This window comes from Neophocaena asiaeorientalis, unplaced genomic scaffold (assembly GCF_003031525.2).
Source record: "Neophocaena asiaeorientalis asiaeorientalis breed wild unplaced genomic scaffold, Neophocaena_asiaeorientalis_V1.1 scaffold801, whole genome shotgun sequence".
Taxonomy (NCBI): domain Eukaryota; kingdom Metazoa; phylum Chordata; class Mammalia; order Artiodactyla; family Phocoenidae; genus Neophocaena; species Neophocaena asiaeorientalis.
This window is the reverse complement of record NW_020174376.1, coordinates 57,724-75,833: the sequence shown is the minus strand read 5'-3', so window position 1 is coordinate 75,833 and position 18,110 is coordinate 57,724. Positions and strand designations below refer to the sequence as shown.

The window sequence follows — 18,110 nt, the reverse complement described above, 5'->3', positions numbered from 1 at the left end:
TTTTTGTGGTACGCGGACCTCTCACTGTTGTGGCCTCTCCCGTTGCGGAGCACAGGCTCCGGACGCGCAGGCTCAGTGGCCATGGCTCACGGGCCCAGCCGCTCCGCGGCGTGTGGTATCTTCCCAGACCGGGGCACGAACCCGTGTCCCCTGCATCGGCAGGCGGACTCTCAACCACTGCGCCACCAGGGAAGCCCTATACTGAATATTTTGTAATAACCTATATGGGAAAAGAATCTGCAAAAGGGTATATACATATGTGTGTATAAATATTATTTATATATGTGTATAAATATCACACACATATATATATAACTAGATCACTTTGCTGTACACCTGAAACTAACATGACATTGTAAATCAACTATACCTCAATAAAAAATAAATTAAAAAAAGGTAGACTATGTCTATGTTATGCCCCTAAGCAACTAGTTTAGCAGTCTGGTGAAAACAGGAAAACAGTCTGATTTATTCTTGGTGAACCTACGCAGGCTCCTAAGGATCCTGACGTCCCTTGCTTTTCCTAAGTGTGAATGAACCATTTGTTAAGACTTTTTTTCTCCCACAGGGATTAGTGAAGATCATCAAGCTTAATGCCTATAGTTCCTAGACAGAAAAAAATCTAGACTCCTTCCACCCCCTGCCCATTTTCTTGTTTGGTTATTCATTTAACAAATGTTTGAGTGTCTTCTATGTACTGTGTAAGGTAAAACTCTAGGACTCAGCTTCACCTTACCTTTGGTTAATTTTTACCTGTTGCCAATAAATGTATCTGCTCCCTCCTTAAAATGTAAGCTTCTCTGAGGGTCTTATTCATCTTTATACTTCTGGTAGTGCCTAGAAGTCTTGTTAAATGACAATAAAATAAAGTTTTGAGAAGAGAAATTAAAGGATAGTAACATCAAAAATTATACAAGGAATTAGAACTGATTTTCCTGCTCTCTTTTTAAACTTATCTCTATTTTTGACCTTTGAAAAATGTTTTCTTCCTGAAATCCCTGTCAGGCTCTTAAATGTTCAAGGTAAATGACTTTTTTTTTGATATTTGTGATGCAAACCTGAGCTGCATAGGTAAATTTTTTAAAAAATAAATTTATTTATTTATTTTTGGCTGTGTTGGGTCTTCATTGCTGCACACGGGCTTTCTCTAGTGGTGAGCGGGGGCTACTCTTCGTTGCGGTGTGCGGGCTTCTCATCGCTGTGGCTTCTCTTTTTGCGGAGCGTGGGCTCTAGGTGTGCGGGCTTCAGTAGTTGTGGCTCGTGGGCTCTAGAGCACAGGCTCAGTAGTTGTGGCACACGGGCTTAGTTGCTCCGCGGCATGTGGGATCTTCCCAGACCTGGGCTCGAACCCGTGTACCCTGCATTGGCAGGAGGATTCTTAACCACTGCACCACCAGGGAAGTCCCTGGATAGCTAACTTTTTATTATAATATATCAAGTAACTTGTGGATTTAGAAACGACACCTAATAGGCTTTTTTTTTGTCCTTAACTCACCCCCCTCTGATTTACCTACCCCATCCAACCTCTTACTCTGTTCATATGGTTTACAGACTGACTCACTTCTTCAATGAGAAGTTCTTTATTCTTTTAAGAGTCAGCTCATTGTCTTGAGACACGTTGTCTTGATATACGGTGTAGATTTATATACCCAGCTGCCTCTTTAACATATATACTTAGTGCCTAGTAGACACCTCAAACTTAGCATGCCTAACTGAATTCTTGATTCCTTCTTTACATCCCTTTACATTCCTCTTCTCCTGTTTCTCCGTCTCAGAAATGGCAAATCTACTAGTCTAGTTCCTTAGATTCAAAACTGTGGGGTCATCCTTGGTTTTCTCTTTCATACCCCTTATCTAGTGAACCTCCAAATCTTGTCAGCTATTCCTTCAAAGATCTGTCCACAATGTTTTTTTCCTGGTCTAAACTACCATCATCTCTCGCCTGGGTTATTGTTACACTCCCCTACACATCTTTCTGCTTCTGTCCTTTCTCCCTGCAGTAGCCAGAGGGATTCTCTTACAACATAAGTCAGGTCCTGTCATGCCTCTGCTCAAAATTCTCCAATGGTTCCCCATCTCATGCAGGGTGAAGGTCAGAGTCCTTAGCTTGGCCTACAACAAGGCTCTAAGTTTGACTTCCCCCTCTGATCTCATCTCCTTCCTTCTCCTTCTTGCTCGCTCTGCTCCCAGCCACACTGATCTTTCTGGAACATATCAAGCATTCTTCTACTTCAGAGCATTTGTATTTACTGCTTCTTCTCTCCTCCTTTCCCTGCACCCTGTCCAGGTATTCACATGGCTCACACCTTCATTTAATTCAGGTCTCTTCTCAGATGTTCCCTTATTAGAGGGACCTTCCCTGATCACCTTACAGCACACTTCATCATGTTCTCTCCCTCTTGCCCTGGTATATTTTTCTCCACAACACTTACCACCACCAATTTTGTTTATTATCTGTCTCTTTACACTGGAAGTTAAGCCTTTTGAGGGCAACAAGAAATATTTATTGAGGGCCTACTATGTGCTGGGTCCTTTCCTGAGCAATGAGGATGTAAAAGTAAATAAACACGATTATCCTTATGGCATTTTCATTCTAGTATTATAGAAACTGCTGTATTTTCTCAGTAAATATTTGAAGAATGTTTTGAATAAATATACCATACACTCAGCAGAGTAAGAGGAATGGTTCAAAAGTAAAGGAGATTTGGATTGGCTTGTCACCCTCTAAATCACTGGAGCACCCACCACATCTAAAGAAGTGGTGCTATAGCCTCCCAGGTGAAAGGTTGGAAATCTAATCAAATCCCAGAACCCCCAAGCATTCTATTCTTCTAACTCTAAGGGGCTCTTGGATTCCTCCCTGCTATACTGTTTAAAGAAAGTATCTGGGATTGCATGAGAAGTTAGGCACTGGCACAAAGTGACTAGTGTCTAGTGACTGACAAGAGTATCAGACCAGGAGGAAATTAGATAAGAAGTACTAAAAATTAATGATATGCTTTGGCCTTCAACAGAGGGAAAAACTATTTTGTGTCAAAACAGAATAAACACTGTAAGGAAAATCAATAGCAGAGATGCTAGTAGCCAGATCCAGATAAAGTGGTTTGGGAGAGTGAAGGAAGCTGCCTTCTTTACGAGAAAACTTGGAAGGCCAGATGAAGATGTAAACTTTAGAAGCTATTGGACCTCCCCTGTGGAGAGGAAGGGAAGACCATGCCCGCTACAGAAGGTGATATTGCTCTTACCACCTCTCTTTTCTCTTCCTTAGCAATCAGGGAATATGAAAGATTTTGTGGTACTGGGAATAGTTCAGGGGAAGAGTCAAAGGTGGAAAGACCTACATGCATCAAAGAGTAAGATGATAAGGAGAGGAAAGGGACCTTGATTCTCAGTTCTCAGTTTCTACATAGCTTTCTGAAGACTTCCAGGAAACTGGCGGCAAGCAGTATATGAATAATGGGTGCCTATTACTTCATGGACCACATTTCCTAGGCTTGAACTTGGTCATGAATTGTATGCAAAGTATCTGCTCTAGAGAATGGCCCCGCTGGTCCATTTCTCAATTGAAGGGCTCAAAGCTGCCACCTCCATTGACTAAAAACAGCCTACTTATTTCTGACTCTCTTTTATTACAGGTCCTTCTTCTGAGCTCTTTTTCAGACTTCATCCAGTTTTACCTCTTTTTGTCCCAAATGACAAAGTCCTGGCCCCATTGCTTCAACTGCTCATGCGGTCTGGAACTGCTTCCATCTCTGGCCCTTACTTACATTAACAAATGTCAGGTTTAAAAAAATCTGATTTTCATCTTCATAAAGTCATATTGCTTTGTAACCCTCCAGAACATATATCTTTGGCAGATTTAGCCAGCCATGTGCTGTCTTTGAATCCAGATGGCTTTACAACAGCCCATAGCTATGCATTCTACAAACTCCTACTCTAAAGAGGTAGCATTCTGTCAATTGACAGAATGATGTTAAAATAGAGCGATTCAAAGACCCTGCCCAGGAGCTAGCTCAACATTTTGTTATGCCCCACAAAATGCATTGTTAGTTAACTCAAATCTGTTTCACCTTCAGTAGGGATGGTTTTCATGGCACATCATAACCCAGCTGAAGGGGCAATCAACATTACCAACTTACATTACAAACACCAACAATTTGCTAGATACTAGGCTAGATTCTGGAGCTTTACAAAGAGAAATGAATCCCTGCCCTAAAGGAACTTACAAATGAGTCCTAGAGGCATGGTAGCTGACGCCAACAGTGACATAATTATCACTGGATTTAACATATCATGTAAGTGCCACCATGGCACAGTACTCTGTCATTCCAAGAATAGGACTGAATCCTCTTGGTGGCCTTAGTTGATATAGGATGTCCCCAGGAGAGATGAAGTCCTTATGGAGGGTGATCTTCAGAGGTACAAATGCTACCATGGCTATCAGACATACTGTGAAAGGACTAAAGATACTGGGGTTGGAGGAGACAGGATCCTTGTACAGTCAATTCTATGTCAAAAGAGTAGGTTAGGTAGGTTAAGCTAGAAAAACCTTCTGTGACCTTGCGTCTGTGGAAAATATAGGAGATGGTGAAGTACACTTGAAAAGGTAGCTCTCAGAATGGTACTCTCATCAGCTGATATGTGATAAAGGATCACCCAAATAGACTTACCATCTGCTCCTTCACTGCTTTTGCTTCTTTTATTGCGGCGAACACGCCTACTCTCCTCTTCAGAGTATGACTTTTCTTCAGGGATGAAGAAATTCAGAAGGGCCACCTGAAAAATAACAAGTAGATAAGTCAAAGGTTGACCCCAGTCAACTATAGCCAACATAAAAAACTGGCTTTCTGTAGACAGTCTGCCTTCACCTTAAATTCAGAGAGTTTAAGATGAATGGATAAAGATGTAGTGTGCATATATATATACATATACTATATATATGGAATGTAATATACAATGGAATATTAATCATAAAAAATGAAACGTTGCCATTTGCAGAAACATGGATGGACCTAGAGATTATCATACTAAGTGAAGTAAGCTAGACAAAGATAAATATCATATAATATTGCTTATATGTGGAATCTAAAAAAAAGATACAAATGAACTTATTTACAAACCAGAAATAGACCCACAGACATAGAAAACAAATTTATGGTTACCAAATCCTTCACCTTAAATTCAGAGAGTTTAAGATGAATGGATAAAGATGTAGTGTGCATATATATATACATATACTATATATATGGAATGTAATATACAATGGAATATTAATCATAAAAAATGAAACGTTGCCATTTGCAGAAACATGGATGGACCTAGAGATTATCATACTAAGTGAAGTAAGCTAGACAAAGATAAATATCATATAATATTGCTTATATGTGGAATCTAAAAAAAAGATACAAATGAACTTATTTACAAACCAGAAATAGACCCACAGACATAGAAAACAAATTTATGGTTACCAAAGGGGAAAGAGGGGGAGGGATAAATTAGGAGTTTGGGATTAATATATACTCACTACTGTGTATAGAATAGGTAAACAACACGGACCTACTGTATAGCATAGAGAACTATAAATATCTTTTAATAACCTATAAGGGAAAAGAGTTTGAAAACGAATATATATATATATATTTTTTCCATCTGAATCACTGTGCTGTACACCTGAAACTAACACAACATTGTAAATCAACTATACTTCCAATAAAAAAAATTCAGAGTGTCTAAAGCCTGAGCCCATCCTCCCCTCCACTGCACAAATTATTTTATTTTTGATAACATTATTATCCCAAAAATGTAGGCACGAAATTTTGGTTAATCTCTTCTGCCCCCCTCTCATCTGCCCCAAATACGTAATGAGTAATCATTCAGTCCTACTTGTCAGTATAGTTCTGGGGTCCAGAGAGCCCAGTCATAGATTTTTAACTTCCCTTACATACTACTGATGCCTGCCCAGAATTAGACCTGGGCTTGCTACTCCCTCTTGAACTTCATTATTATACATCCATGATTTTTCCACATTTCTATTTATGCTGAACTTTTGGCTTGTTCCCAGAATGCTGTGCATCCAATTATGATTGGATGGTACCATTTATGCCAACGCTCTTCTGGGAGTTAATAATAATAAAGCACACAATTATTCTCTCCCTTTCCTAGATCCCAACAGAACGCTTACAGCATTTTGGTACTTAGTCCTCTACTGTCTTATGATGGTCTCTCATAATAATACAACATATTTCATATGTGAATGGGCCTGGTATCACTAATGGTAATCACAGCTTAAATATATACCTGCTGAATTGAATCATAATTTTTCAGCATGAGTGCTTACTTGTGGTTAAAAAAAATGTGCCTGAGGTAAACAGTGGACAGAGTAGTAGGACTGAAAGTGATTCCAAACCCGACTCTGCCACTTATAGCTGTGTAACCTTGGGCGAGGTCCTTAAGCTTTAATTTCCTCATCTGTAAATAGGGACAATAACAGTACTTTGCTCATAAAGTAGTTGGGTTTGCACAGTACCCAGCATGTAATATGCACTCAATAAATGTTAGCTATTATTGTAATTAAAATTAATATTAAAAATAGACTGGTTAGATAGTTTGGAGGTTAAAAAGAAGAAATGAATCTGCATTTTCACCCTATCGTTGGTTCAAAAAATAAACAATTCCAGAATATCCTCATGTCTGTTGCATCTGTGATTAACTGCAAAAAAGATGGGTAGAACTCAAGCAAGCCTTAACATTCTACACAAACTTTCTTAAAAATCCTGTAATTTACTGTTTATGTAAAACAATTATACCCAATAGCCTTAATATACAAGATTAGCATCTTACAGAATATATTCATGTATTAAATACATAATTAACAATCTCCAACTTGCCATAGGGTTGTATTTAAAAATATTTAGGTTGAATCACATGAAACTGCCATTTTAGTAAGTCAAAAATGGTTGAATATCAGCAATTTCACATGGTTCAACTGAGCAGTGTTTTTTTCACTTGACTGGAATGTAAAATGCACTTTCCCGTAGAATCAACGTAATAAAGTCTGGCTAGGTTTCCAGATAAAGCCCATAGAAAGTTACTTAACCCACAATAAAAATAAGCTATCATACTAGTAATAATATAATACCAAACTGCTATTTACACTAAAATCTCAATCATTTGCAACTCTAGAAGAACAAGTAATTCTGGATAGAAGAGTTTTCATGATAAATTTGAGTGCTTAAACTCACTTCAGCTATTTTGGATAGAAATTAGTCTACAATATATGATTTCACTCAGGGTTTACTGAATATGTAGAAGACTATTTGCCTGTACATTAAATGGCACCAGTCCACTATAGTTTTCAGGGTTTTTTAAAGTTACACTTAACATTACAGAGCAATACATGCTTTCTTAGAGAGAAGCATAAAGTTCTCTGGGAGGAAGAGGGAAAGTACCTAATACAGACTGGGAGTGGAAAAGGCTTTTTGGAGGAGGTGCTACCCCTGTGAGTCCTGAAGGATATTGAGGATTTAGTGATGAATGAGAAAATGAAAAGGAATTCCAGGCAAAGGGAGCATTGTGCTTCAAGGTTCAGAGGAAATAGACAGAGAAGCAGTTTTTGGAAATATAAGTAGCATAAAGTAAGTGGTAGGAGTTGGGGAGGAATGGTAAGGAATGAGCCAAGAGACATTAAACAAAGGCCAGATCATGTTAAGGAGTTAAGATTTTACCCTGTAGCAGGGGGGTCCTCTGAAGGATTTTCTCCCTTTGTAAATTATGTACTTTATGAAAATTTTAGCTAAAATTTACATACAATAAAGTGCACACATTTTAAGCATACAGTTTGAAAAATACACACCTTTGTAACCACCACCCAAATCAAGATATGGAACAATTCCATCACCCCAGAATTTTCCCTTGTGTCCCTTTCAGTCATTCTTCAGTGCTATTCCAACCTCAGGCAGCCACTGTTCTGATTCTATCACCATAGCTTAGTTTTCGCCATTCTAGAACCTCACATAAATGGGATCATACAATATGTTTATATGATTTTTGTGTTGCTTCTTTCCCTCAGCACAATGTCTGTGAGACTCATCCACGTTGTTGTGAGTATCAGTAGTTCATTCCTTTTTCTTCCTGAGTAGTATTTAATTGTACGGATATACTATAACTTTTTAATGCATTTGCCTTTTGAGGGACATTTGGGTTATTTCCAGTTTGGGGCTATTATGAATAAAGCTGATATGAGTATGAGGCTTTGAGGGGATATATGTCTTCATCTTTCTTGGGTAAACACCTAGGAGTGGAACCTCTGGGCTACATGGTAACTATTTACTGTAAGGGAACTGTCAAACTATTTTCCAGTGACTGTACCTTTTCCTACTCCCACTGGTAATGTGTGAGCAATCCACTGCTCTGCATTTTCACTACATTTGGTGTTGTCAATTTTTCATTTTAGCCATGCTTGTGGATGTGAAGGAGTTTTTCATTGTGGTTGGCTTTTGAGTTCTTTTTTTTTTTTGCGATACGCGGGCCTCTCACTGCTGTGGCCTCTCCCGTTGCGGAGCACAGGCTCCGGATGCGCAGGCTCAGCGGCCATGGCTCACGGGCCCAGCCTCTCCGCGGCACGTGGGATCTTCCCGGACCGGGACGCGAACCCGTGTCCCCTGCATCGGCAGGCGGACTCTCAACCACTGCGCCACCAGGGAAGCCCGGCTTTTGAGTTCTTAAACTTCTTTTTAATGCTTTTTCGGTCTCTTACCTTGCTGTCAACTATCATATTTCACTTCATCCACTTATAACATTTTTCCAGTCTCTTCAAATTTGCTGCTTATAACCTCCTATAGGCTTGACATCTCACATCTCATTAAAACTAATTAGAATCATGTACAAACAGAATTCGTGTCCCCTGCATCGGCAGGCAGACTCTCAACCACTGCACCACCAGGGAAGCCCAATCAGTGGGTTTTTGAATGGCTTTTCCAATAAGTAAGATGCATATACTCTGGCGGCTTAGAGGCCATTTGTTTACTGCTTATTCTTGGCTGTGGTCTGGATAAATGAGTCAGTCAGAAAACTCAGTTTTACATAGGTATGTTATTATAGTATAATGCTATTTCTAGCGGAAAGGAATTTTCAAGCACAAATGGAGAACCTCCCCACCATCACCAACCAGAATTCCAGAATTTTCTTTATACTCTTTGTGTTCCTTCATGGGCTCAGCTCCTATGGGGATTCTTCACACGGTCACCAGCACCTTCTTGTGTCCTGGCAGCAGCAGGAGGAGAATGTGCTCACATGTTAATTGTTCCAAAAGGTCTCATGGGAGCTTGTGAAAACTCAGGCTCCCAGAAGAGGAGAGCTGAGGGAGAAACCAACTCCTGTAAATGGAAGAAACAACTCCAGCTTCCATGGGTAGTAGGAGTAGCTTAAAGTCCTTTCAGAGAGGCTGTTGATGAGTATGGGACATTCATAAGTCAAATATTCATTAGAAGGGGACTGCCTGTATATGAAAATGCTTTGAACAGAACAGTTTCTATTTTCTCATTGAAAAAAACACAAAACACTGCTTAAACTGAAAGAGGATCCCTACGCACAATGATCTTATTTGTCTCAATTAGAGATAGGAGGGAAAACTAACCTTTGTGTAGTATAACGGTAAAGACAAAAATCAGTGACTGGGGGAGACTTTCAAGATGGTGGAGCAGTAAGGCGTGGAGATCACCTTCCTTCCCACAGATACATCAGAAATACATCCACATGTGGAACAACTCCTACAGAACACCTACTGAACACGGGCAGAAGACCTCAGACTTCCCAAAAGATATCCATATTTTTTTCCTTTTTCTCTTTTTGTGAGTTTGTATGTGTATGCTTCTTTCTGTGATTTTGTCTGTAGAGCTTTGCTTTTACCATTTGTCCTAGGGTTCCGTCTGACCATTTTTTTCTCCTTTTTAAAAAATTACTTTAAATTATTTTTTATTTTTAATAATTTATTTTTTATTTTAATAATTTTACCTTATTTTATTTTTTTCTTTCTTTCCTTCTTTTTTTATCCCTTTTCTTCTGAGCCGTGTGGATGACAGGCTGTTGGTGCTCCGGCCGGTGTCAGGCCTGTGCCTCTGAGGTGGGAGAGCTGAGTTCAGGACATTGGTCCATCAGAGACCTCCAGGCTCCACGTAATATAAAACAGTGAAAGCTCTCCAAGAGATGGAGATGGTCAATGCTAAGACCCAGCTCCACCCAACGACCAGCAAGCTATAGTGCTGGACATCCTATACCAAACAACTAGCAAGACAGGAACACAACCCCACCTATCAGCAGAGAGGCTGCCTAAAATGATAATAAGGTCACAGGCACCCCAAAACACACCACAAGACGCGGTCCTGCCCATCAGAAAGACGAGATCTAGCTTTATCCACCAGAACACAGGCACCAGTCCCCTCCACCAGGAAGCCTATGCAACCCACTGAACCAACCATACACACTGGGGGCAGACACCAAAAACAACAGGAAACGATGAACCTGAAGCCTGTGAAAAGGAGACCACAAACACAGTAAGTTAAGCAAAGTGAGAAGACAGAGAAACACACAGCAGATGAAAGGGCAATGTAAAAACCCACCAGACCAAACAAATGAAGAGGAAAGAGGCAGTCTACCTGAAAAAGAATTCAGAGTAAGGATAGTAAAGATGATATGAACTCTTGGAAATAGAATGGAGAAAATACAAGGGAAGTTTAACAAGGACGTAGAAGAACTAAAGAGCAAACAAACAATGATGAACAACACAATAAATGAAATTAAAATTTCTCTAGAAGGAATCAATAGCAGAATAACTGAGGCAGAAGATGGATAAGTGACCTGGAAGATAAAATAGTAGAAATAACTACTGCAGAGCACAATAAAGAAAAAAGAATGAAAAGAATTGAGGACACTCTTAGAGACCTCTGGGACAACATTAAATGCACCAACACTCGAATTATAGGGGTCCCAGAAGAAGAAGAGAAAAATAAAGGGACTGAGAAAATATTTGAAAAGATTATAGTTGAAAATTTCCCTAATATGGGAAAGGAAATAGTTAAGTCCAGGAAGCACAGAGAGTCCCATACAGGATAAATTCTAGGAGAAACATGCGAAGACACATATTAAACAAACTATGAAAAATTAAATACAAACAAAAAATATTAAAAGCAGCAACGGAAAAACAACAAATAACATACAGGGAATCCCCATAAGGCTAACAGCTGATCTTTCAGCAAAAATTCTGCAATCCAGAAGGGAGTAGCAGGAAATATTTAAAGCGATGAAAGGGAAAACCTGCAACCAAGATTACTCTACTCAGCAAGGAACTCATGCAGAATTGACAGAGAAATTAAAAACTTTACAGATAAGTAAAAGCTAAGAGAATTCAGCACCACCAAACTAGCTTTACAACAAATGCTAAAGGAACTTCTCTGGACAGGAAACACAAGAGAAGGAAAAGGAGGACTTCCCTGGTGGTGCAGTGGTTATGAGTCCACCTGCCAGTGCAGGGGACATGGGTCTGAGCCCTGGTCCAGGGAGATCCCACAAGGCGCGGAACAAATAAGCCCATGCACCGCAACTATTGAGCCTGTGCTATAGAGCTTGTGAACCACAACTACAGAAGCTCGAGGGCCTAGGGACCATACTCCACAGCAAGAGAAGGCACCACAATGAGGACCCTGTGCACCGAATCAAGAGTAGCCCCCGCTCACCGCTAAGAGAGAAAGCCGGCATGCAGCAACAAAGACCCAATGCAGCCAAATAAATAAATAAATAAATGAATAATTTTTTTTAAGAAGAGAAGGAAAAGACCTACAATAACAAACCCCAAACAATTAAGAAAATAGCAATAAGAACATATATATCCATAATTACCTTAAATGTAAATGGATTAAATACTCCAACCAAAAGACATAGACTGGCTGAATGCATACAAAAACAAGACCCATATATATGCTGTCTACAAGAGACCCACTTCAGACTTACAGACACATACAGACTCAAACTGAGGGGATGGAAAAAGATATTCCATGCAAATGGAAATCAAAAGAAAGCTGGGGTAGCAATTCTCATATCAGACAAAATAGACTTTAAAACAAAGACTATTACAAGAGACAAAGAAGGACATTACATGATGATCAAGGGATCAATCCAAGAAGAAGACATAAAAATTGTAAATATTTATGCACCCAACATAGGAGCACCTCAATACATAAGGCAAATGCTAACAGCCGTAAGAGGGGAAATTGACAGTAACAGAATCATAGTAGGGGACATTAACACCGCACTTTCACCAATGGACAGATCATCAAAAATGAAAATAAATAAGGAAACACAAGCTTTAAATGATACATTAAACAAGATGGACTTCATTGATATTTATAGGACATTCCATTCAAAACCAACAGAATACACATTCTTCTCAACTGCTCATGGAACATTCTCCAGGATAGATCATATCTTGGGTCACAAATAAAGCCTTGGTAAATTTAAGAAAATTGAAATCGTATCAAGTATCTTTTCTGACCACAACGCTATGAGACTAGAAATCAATTACAGGAAAAAATCTGTAAAAAACACAAACACAGAGGGGAACCAAGATGGCGGAGTAGAAGGATGTGCTCACACTCCCTCTTGCGATAACACGAGAATCACAACTAGCTCCTGGACAATCATCGACAGGAAGACACTGGAACTCACCAAATAAGATACCCCACATCCAAAGACAAAGGAGAAGCCACAATAAGACGGTAGGAGGGGTGCAATCACAGTAAAATCAAATCCTGTAACTGCTGGTTGGGTGACTCACAGACTGGAGAACACGTACCACAGAAGTCCACCCACTGGAGTGAAGGTTCTGAGCCCCACGTCAGGTTTCCCAACCTGGGGGTCCAGCAACGGGAGGAGGAATTCGTAGAGAATCAGACTTTGAAGCCTAGTGGGAATTGATTGCAGGACTTTGGAAGGGCTGAGGGAAACAGAGACTCCATTCTTGGAGGGCACACACAAAGTAGTGTGTGTGTCGGGACACAGGGGAAGGAGCAGTGACGCCACGGGAGACTGAACAAGACCTACCTGCTAGTGTTGAAGAGTCTCCTGCAGAGGTGGGGGCTGGCTGTGGCTCACCGTCGAAAATGAAACTGGCAGCAGAAGTTCTGCCAAGTACTCCTTGGCGTGAGCCCTCCCAGAGGCTGTCATTAGCCCCAACAAAGAGCCCAGGTAGGCTGCAGTGTTGGGTCGGCTCAGGCCAAACAACCAACAGGGAGGGAACCCAGCCCAACCCATCAACAGTCAAGCGGATTAAAGTTTTACTAAGCTCTACCCACCAGAGCAATAGTCAGCTCTACCCACCACCAGTCCCTCACATCAGGAAACTTACACAAGCCTCTTAGATAGCCTCATCCACCAGAGGGCAGACAGCAGAAGCAAGAAGAACTACAATCTGGCAGCCTGTGGAACAAAAACCACATTCACAGAAAGACAGAGAAGATGAAAAGGCAGAGGGCTATGCACCAGATGAAGGAAGAAGATAAAACCCCAGAAAAACAACTAAATGAAGTGGAGATAGGCAACCTTCTAGAAAAAGAATTCAGAATAATGATAGTGAAGATGATCCAGGACCTCTGAAAAAGAACGGAGGCAAAGATCGAGAAGATGCAAAAAATGTTTAACAAAGACCTAGAAGAATTAAAGAACAAACAAACAGAGATGAACAATACAATAACTGAAATGAAAACTATACTAGAAGGAATTAATAGCAGAATAACTGAGGCAGAAGAACAGATAAAGGACCTGGAAGACAGAATGGTGGAATTCACTGCTGCAGAAGAGAATAAAGAAAAAAGAATGAAAAGAAATGAAGACAGCCTAAGAGACTTCTGGGACAACATTAAACGCAACAACATATGCATTATAGGGGTCCCAGAAGGAGAAAAGAGAGAAAGGACTAGAGAAAATATTTGAAGAGAATATAGTCAAAAAATTCCCTAACATGGGAAAGGAAATAGCCACCCAAGTCCAGGAAGCGCAGCGAGTCCCAGACAGGAGAAACTTAAGGAGAAACACGCCGAGACACATAGTAATCAAATAGGCAAAAATTAAAGACAAAGAAAAATTATTGAAAGCAGCAAGTGAGAAACGACAAATAGTTAAGGCAACTGCTAACAGCTATAAAAGAGGAAATCGACAGTAACACAATAATAGTGGGGGACTTTAACACCTCACTTACACCAATGGACAGATCATCCAGAATGAAAATAAATAAGGAAACAGAAGCTTTAAATGACACAATTGACCAGATAGATTTAATTGATATTTATAGGACATTCCATCTAAAAACAGCAGATTACACTTTCTTCTCAAGTGCGCATGGAACATTCTCAAGGATAGATCACATCTTGGGTCACAAACAAAGCCTTAGTAAATTTAAGAAAATTGAAATCATATCAAGCATCTTCTCTGACCACAGCGCTCTGAGATTAGAAATGAATTACAGGGAAAAAAACTTAAAAACCACAAACACATGGAGGGTAAACAATACGTTATTAAATAACCAAGAGATCACTGAAGAAATCAAAGAGGCCATCAAAAAATACCTAGAGACAAATGACAATGAAAACACGATGACCCAAAACCTATGGGATGCAGCAAAAGCACTTCTAAGAGGGAAGTTTATAAAATAATCTTACAATACAAGCCTACCTCAAGAAACAGGAAAATTCTGAAATAAACAATCTAACCTTACACCTAAAGGAAGTAGAGATAGAAGAACAAACAAAACCCAAAGTTAGCAGAAAGAAAGAAATCATAAAGATTAGAGCAGAAATAAATGAAATAGGAACAAAGAAAACAATAGAGCAAAGATCAATAAAACTAAAAGCTGGTTCTTTGAGAAGATAAACAAAATTGATAAACCATTAGCCAGACTCATCAAGAAAAAGAGCGAGGGGACTCAAATCAATAAAATTAGAAATGAAAAAGAAGAAGTTACAACAGACACCACAGAAATACAAAGCATCATAAGAGACTACTGCAAGCAACTCTGTGCCAATAAAATGGACAACCTGGAAGAAATGGACAAATTTTTAGAAAGGTATAACCTTCCAAGACTGAACCAGGAAGGAATAGAAAATATGAACAGACCAATCACAAGTAATGAAATTGAAACTGTGATTAAAAATCTTCCAACCAACAAAAGCCCAACACCAGATGGCTTCACAGGTGAATTCTATCAAACATGTAAGGAGGAGCTAACACCCATGCTTCTCAAATTCTTCCAAAAAATGAAGAGGAAGGGACACTCCCAAACTCATTCTATGAGGCCACCATCACCCTGATACCAAAACCAGGCAAAGATACTACAAAAAAAGAAAATTACAGTCCAAGATCACTGATGAATATAGATGCAAAAATCCTCAACAAAATACTAGCAAACAGGATCCAACAAGACATTAAAAGGATCATACACCATGATCAAGTGGGATTTATCCCAGGGATACAAGGATTCTTCAATGTACGCAAATCAATCAATGTGATAACCATATTAACGAACTGAACAATAAAAACCATATGATCATCTCAAGAGATGCAGAAAAAGCTTTTGACAAAATTCAACACCCATTTATGATAAAAACTCTCCAGATAGTGGGCATAGAGGGAACCTACCTCAACATAATAAAAGCCTTTATAAACGACAAACCCAAAGCAAACATCATTCTCAATGGTGAAAAAACTGAAAGCATTTCCTTTAAGATCAGGAACGAGACAAGGATGTGCACTCTCACAACTATTATTCAACACAGTATTCGAAGTTCTAGCCACAGCAATCAGAGAAGAAAAAGAAATAAAAGGAATCGAAATCAGAAAAGAAGTAAAGCTGTCACTGTTTGCAGATGACATGATACTATCCCTAGAGAATCCTAAAGATGCTACCAGAAAACCATTAGAGTTAATCAATGAATTTGGTAAAGTAGCAGTATACAAAATTAATGCACAGAAATCTCTTGCATTCCTATACACTAATGATGAAAAATCTGAAAGTGAAATTAAGGAAACACTCCCATTTACCATTGCAACAAAAAGAATAAAATTCCCAGGAGTAAACGTACCTAAGGAGACAAAGACCTGTATGCAGAAAACTATAAGACACTGATGAAAGAAATTAAAAATGATATGAACAGATGGAGAGATATACCATGTTCTTGGATTGGAGGACTCAGCATAGTGAAAATGAATATACTACCTAAAGAAATCTATGGATTCAATGCAATCCCTATCAAACTAACAATGGCATTTTTCACAAAGTAGAACAAAAAATTTCACAATTTGTATGGAAACACAAAAGACCCCGAATAGCAAAAGCAATCTTGAGGAAGAAAAATGGAGCTGGAGGAATCAGGCACCCTACCTTCAGACTATACTACAAAGCTACAGTAATCAAGACAGTATGGTACTGGCACAAAAACAGATATACAGATTAATGGAACAGGATAGAAAGCCCACAGATAAACCCACGCACATATGGTCACCTTATTTTTGATAAAGGAGGCAAGAATATATGATGGAGAAAGCACAGCCTCTTCCATAAGTGGTGCTGGTAAAACTGGACAGCTATATGTAAAAGAATGAATACTTCCTAACACCATACACAAAATAAACTCAAAATGGGTTAAAGATCTAAATGTAAGTCTAGACACTATAAAACTCTTAGAGGAAAACATTGGCAGATCACACTGTATGACATACATCACAGGAAGATCATTTTTGACCCACCTCCTAGAGAAATGGAAATAAAACAAAAATAAACAAATGGAAACTAATGAAACTTAAAAGCTTTTGCACAGCAAAGGAAACCATAAAAAAGACTAAGAGCGAACCCTCCGAATGGGAGAACATATTTGCAAATAAAGAAACTGACAAAGGATTAATCTCCCAAATTTACAAGCAGCTCATGCAGCTCAATATCAAAATAACAAACAACCCAATCCAAAAATGGGCAGAAGACCTAAATAGACATTTCTCCAAAAAGATATACAGATTGCCAACAAACACATGAAAGAATGCTCAACATCAGTAATCATTAGAGAAATGCAAATCAGAACTACAATGAGATATCACCTCACACCAGTCAGAATGGCCATCATGAAAAAATCTGCAAACAGTAAATGCTGGAGAGGGTGTGGAGAAAAGGGAACCCTCTTGCACTGTTGGTGGGAATGTAAATTTATACAGCTACTATGGAGGATCCTTAAAAAACTAAAAATAGAACTACCATATGACCCAGCAATCCCACTACTGGGCATATACCCTGGGAAAACCATAATTCAAAAAGAGTCATGTACCACAATGTTCACTGAATCTCTGTTTACAATAGCCAGGACATGGAAGCAACCTAAGTGTCCATCGACAGATGAATGGATAAAGAAGAAGTGGCACATACATACAATGGAGTATTACTCAGCCCTAAAAAGAAACGATATTGAGCTATTTGTAATGAGGTGGATGGACCTAGAGTCTGTCATACAGAGTGAAGTAAGTCAGAAAGAGAAAAACAAACACTGTATGCTAACATATATGTATGGAATCTAAAAAAAAATGGTTCTGAAGAACTAAGCGGCAAGACAGGAGTAAACACGCAGATGTAGAGAATGGACTTGAGGACACGGGGAGGGGGAATGGTAAGCTGGGACAAAGTGAGAGTGGCATGGAGTTATATATACTACCAAATGTAAAATAGATAGCTAGTGGGAAGCAGCTGCATAGCACAGGGAGATCAGCTCGGTGCTTTGTGACCACCTAGAGGGTTTGGAGTGGGAGGGTGGGAGGGAGATGCAAGAAGGAGGAGATATGGGGATATATGTATATGTATAGCTGATTCACTTTGTTTTAAAGCAGAAACTAACACACCATTGGAAAGCAATTATACTCCAATAAGTATGTTAAATATAAATAAACAAAAAATCAAACAAACAAATAAATAATAAAAGCATTTAAGGAAAAAAAATCAGTGGCTGCTGGGACTTCCCTGGTGGTCCAGTGGATAAGACTCTGCGCTCCCCATGCAGGGGGCCCAGGTTCGATCCCTGGCTGGAAAC

At 39.3% G+C, this 18,110-nt stretch overlaps 1 protein-coding gene across 1 annotated transcript in view; it reads right to left on the bottom strand.

Annotated features, from left to right (window-relative positions):
• The window catches only part of EDA (ectodysplasin A), a gene marked incomplete at its 5' end in the record, with an annotated part of 96,045 nt that extends 91,269 nt beyond the window's left edge, over positions 1-4,776 (bottom strand). Inside the window, one exon of the mRNA XM_024756358.1 lies at positions 4,671-4,776. Within this exon, the coding sequence (XP_024612126.1) occupies positions 4,671-4,776 (106 nt within the window). The remainder of the gene's footprint in view (positions 1-4,670) is intronic.
• Between the last annotated feature and the right edge of the window lie 13,334 nt (positions 4,777-18,110).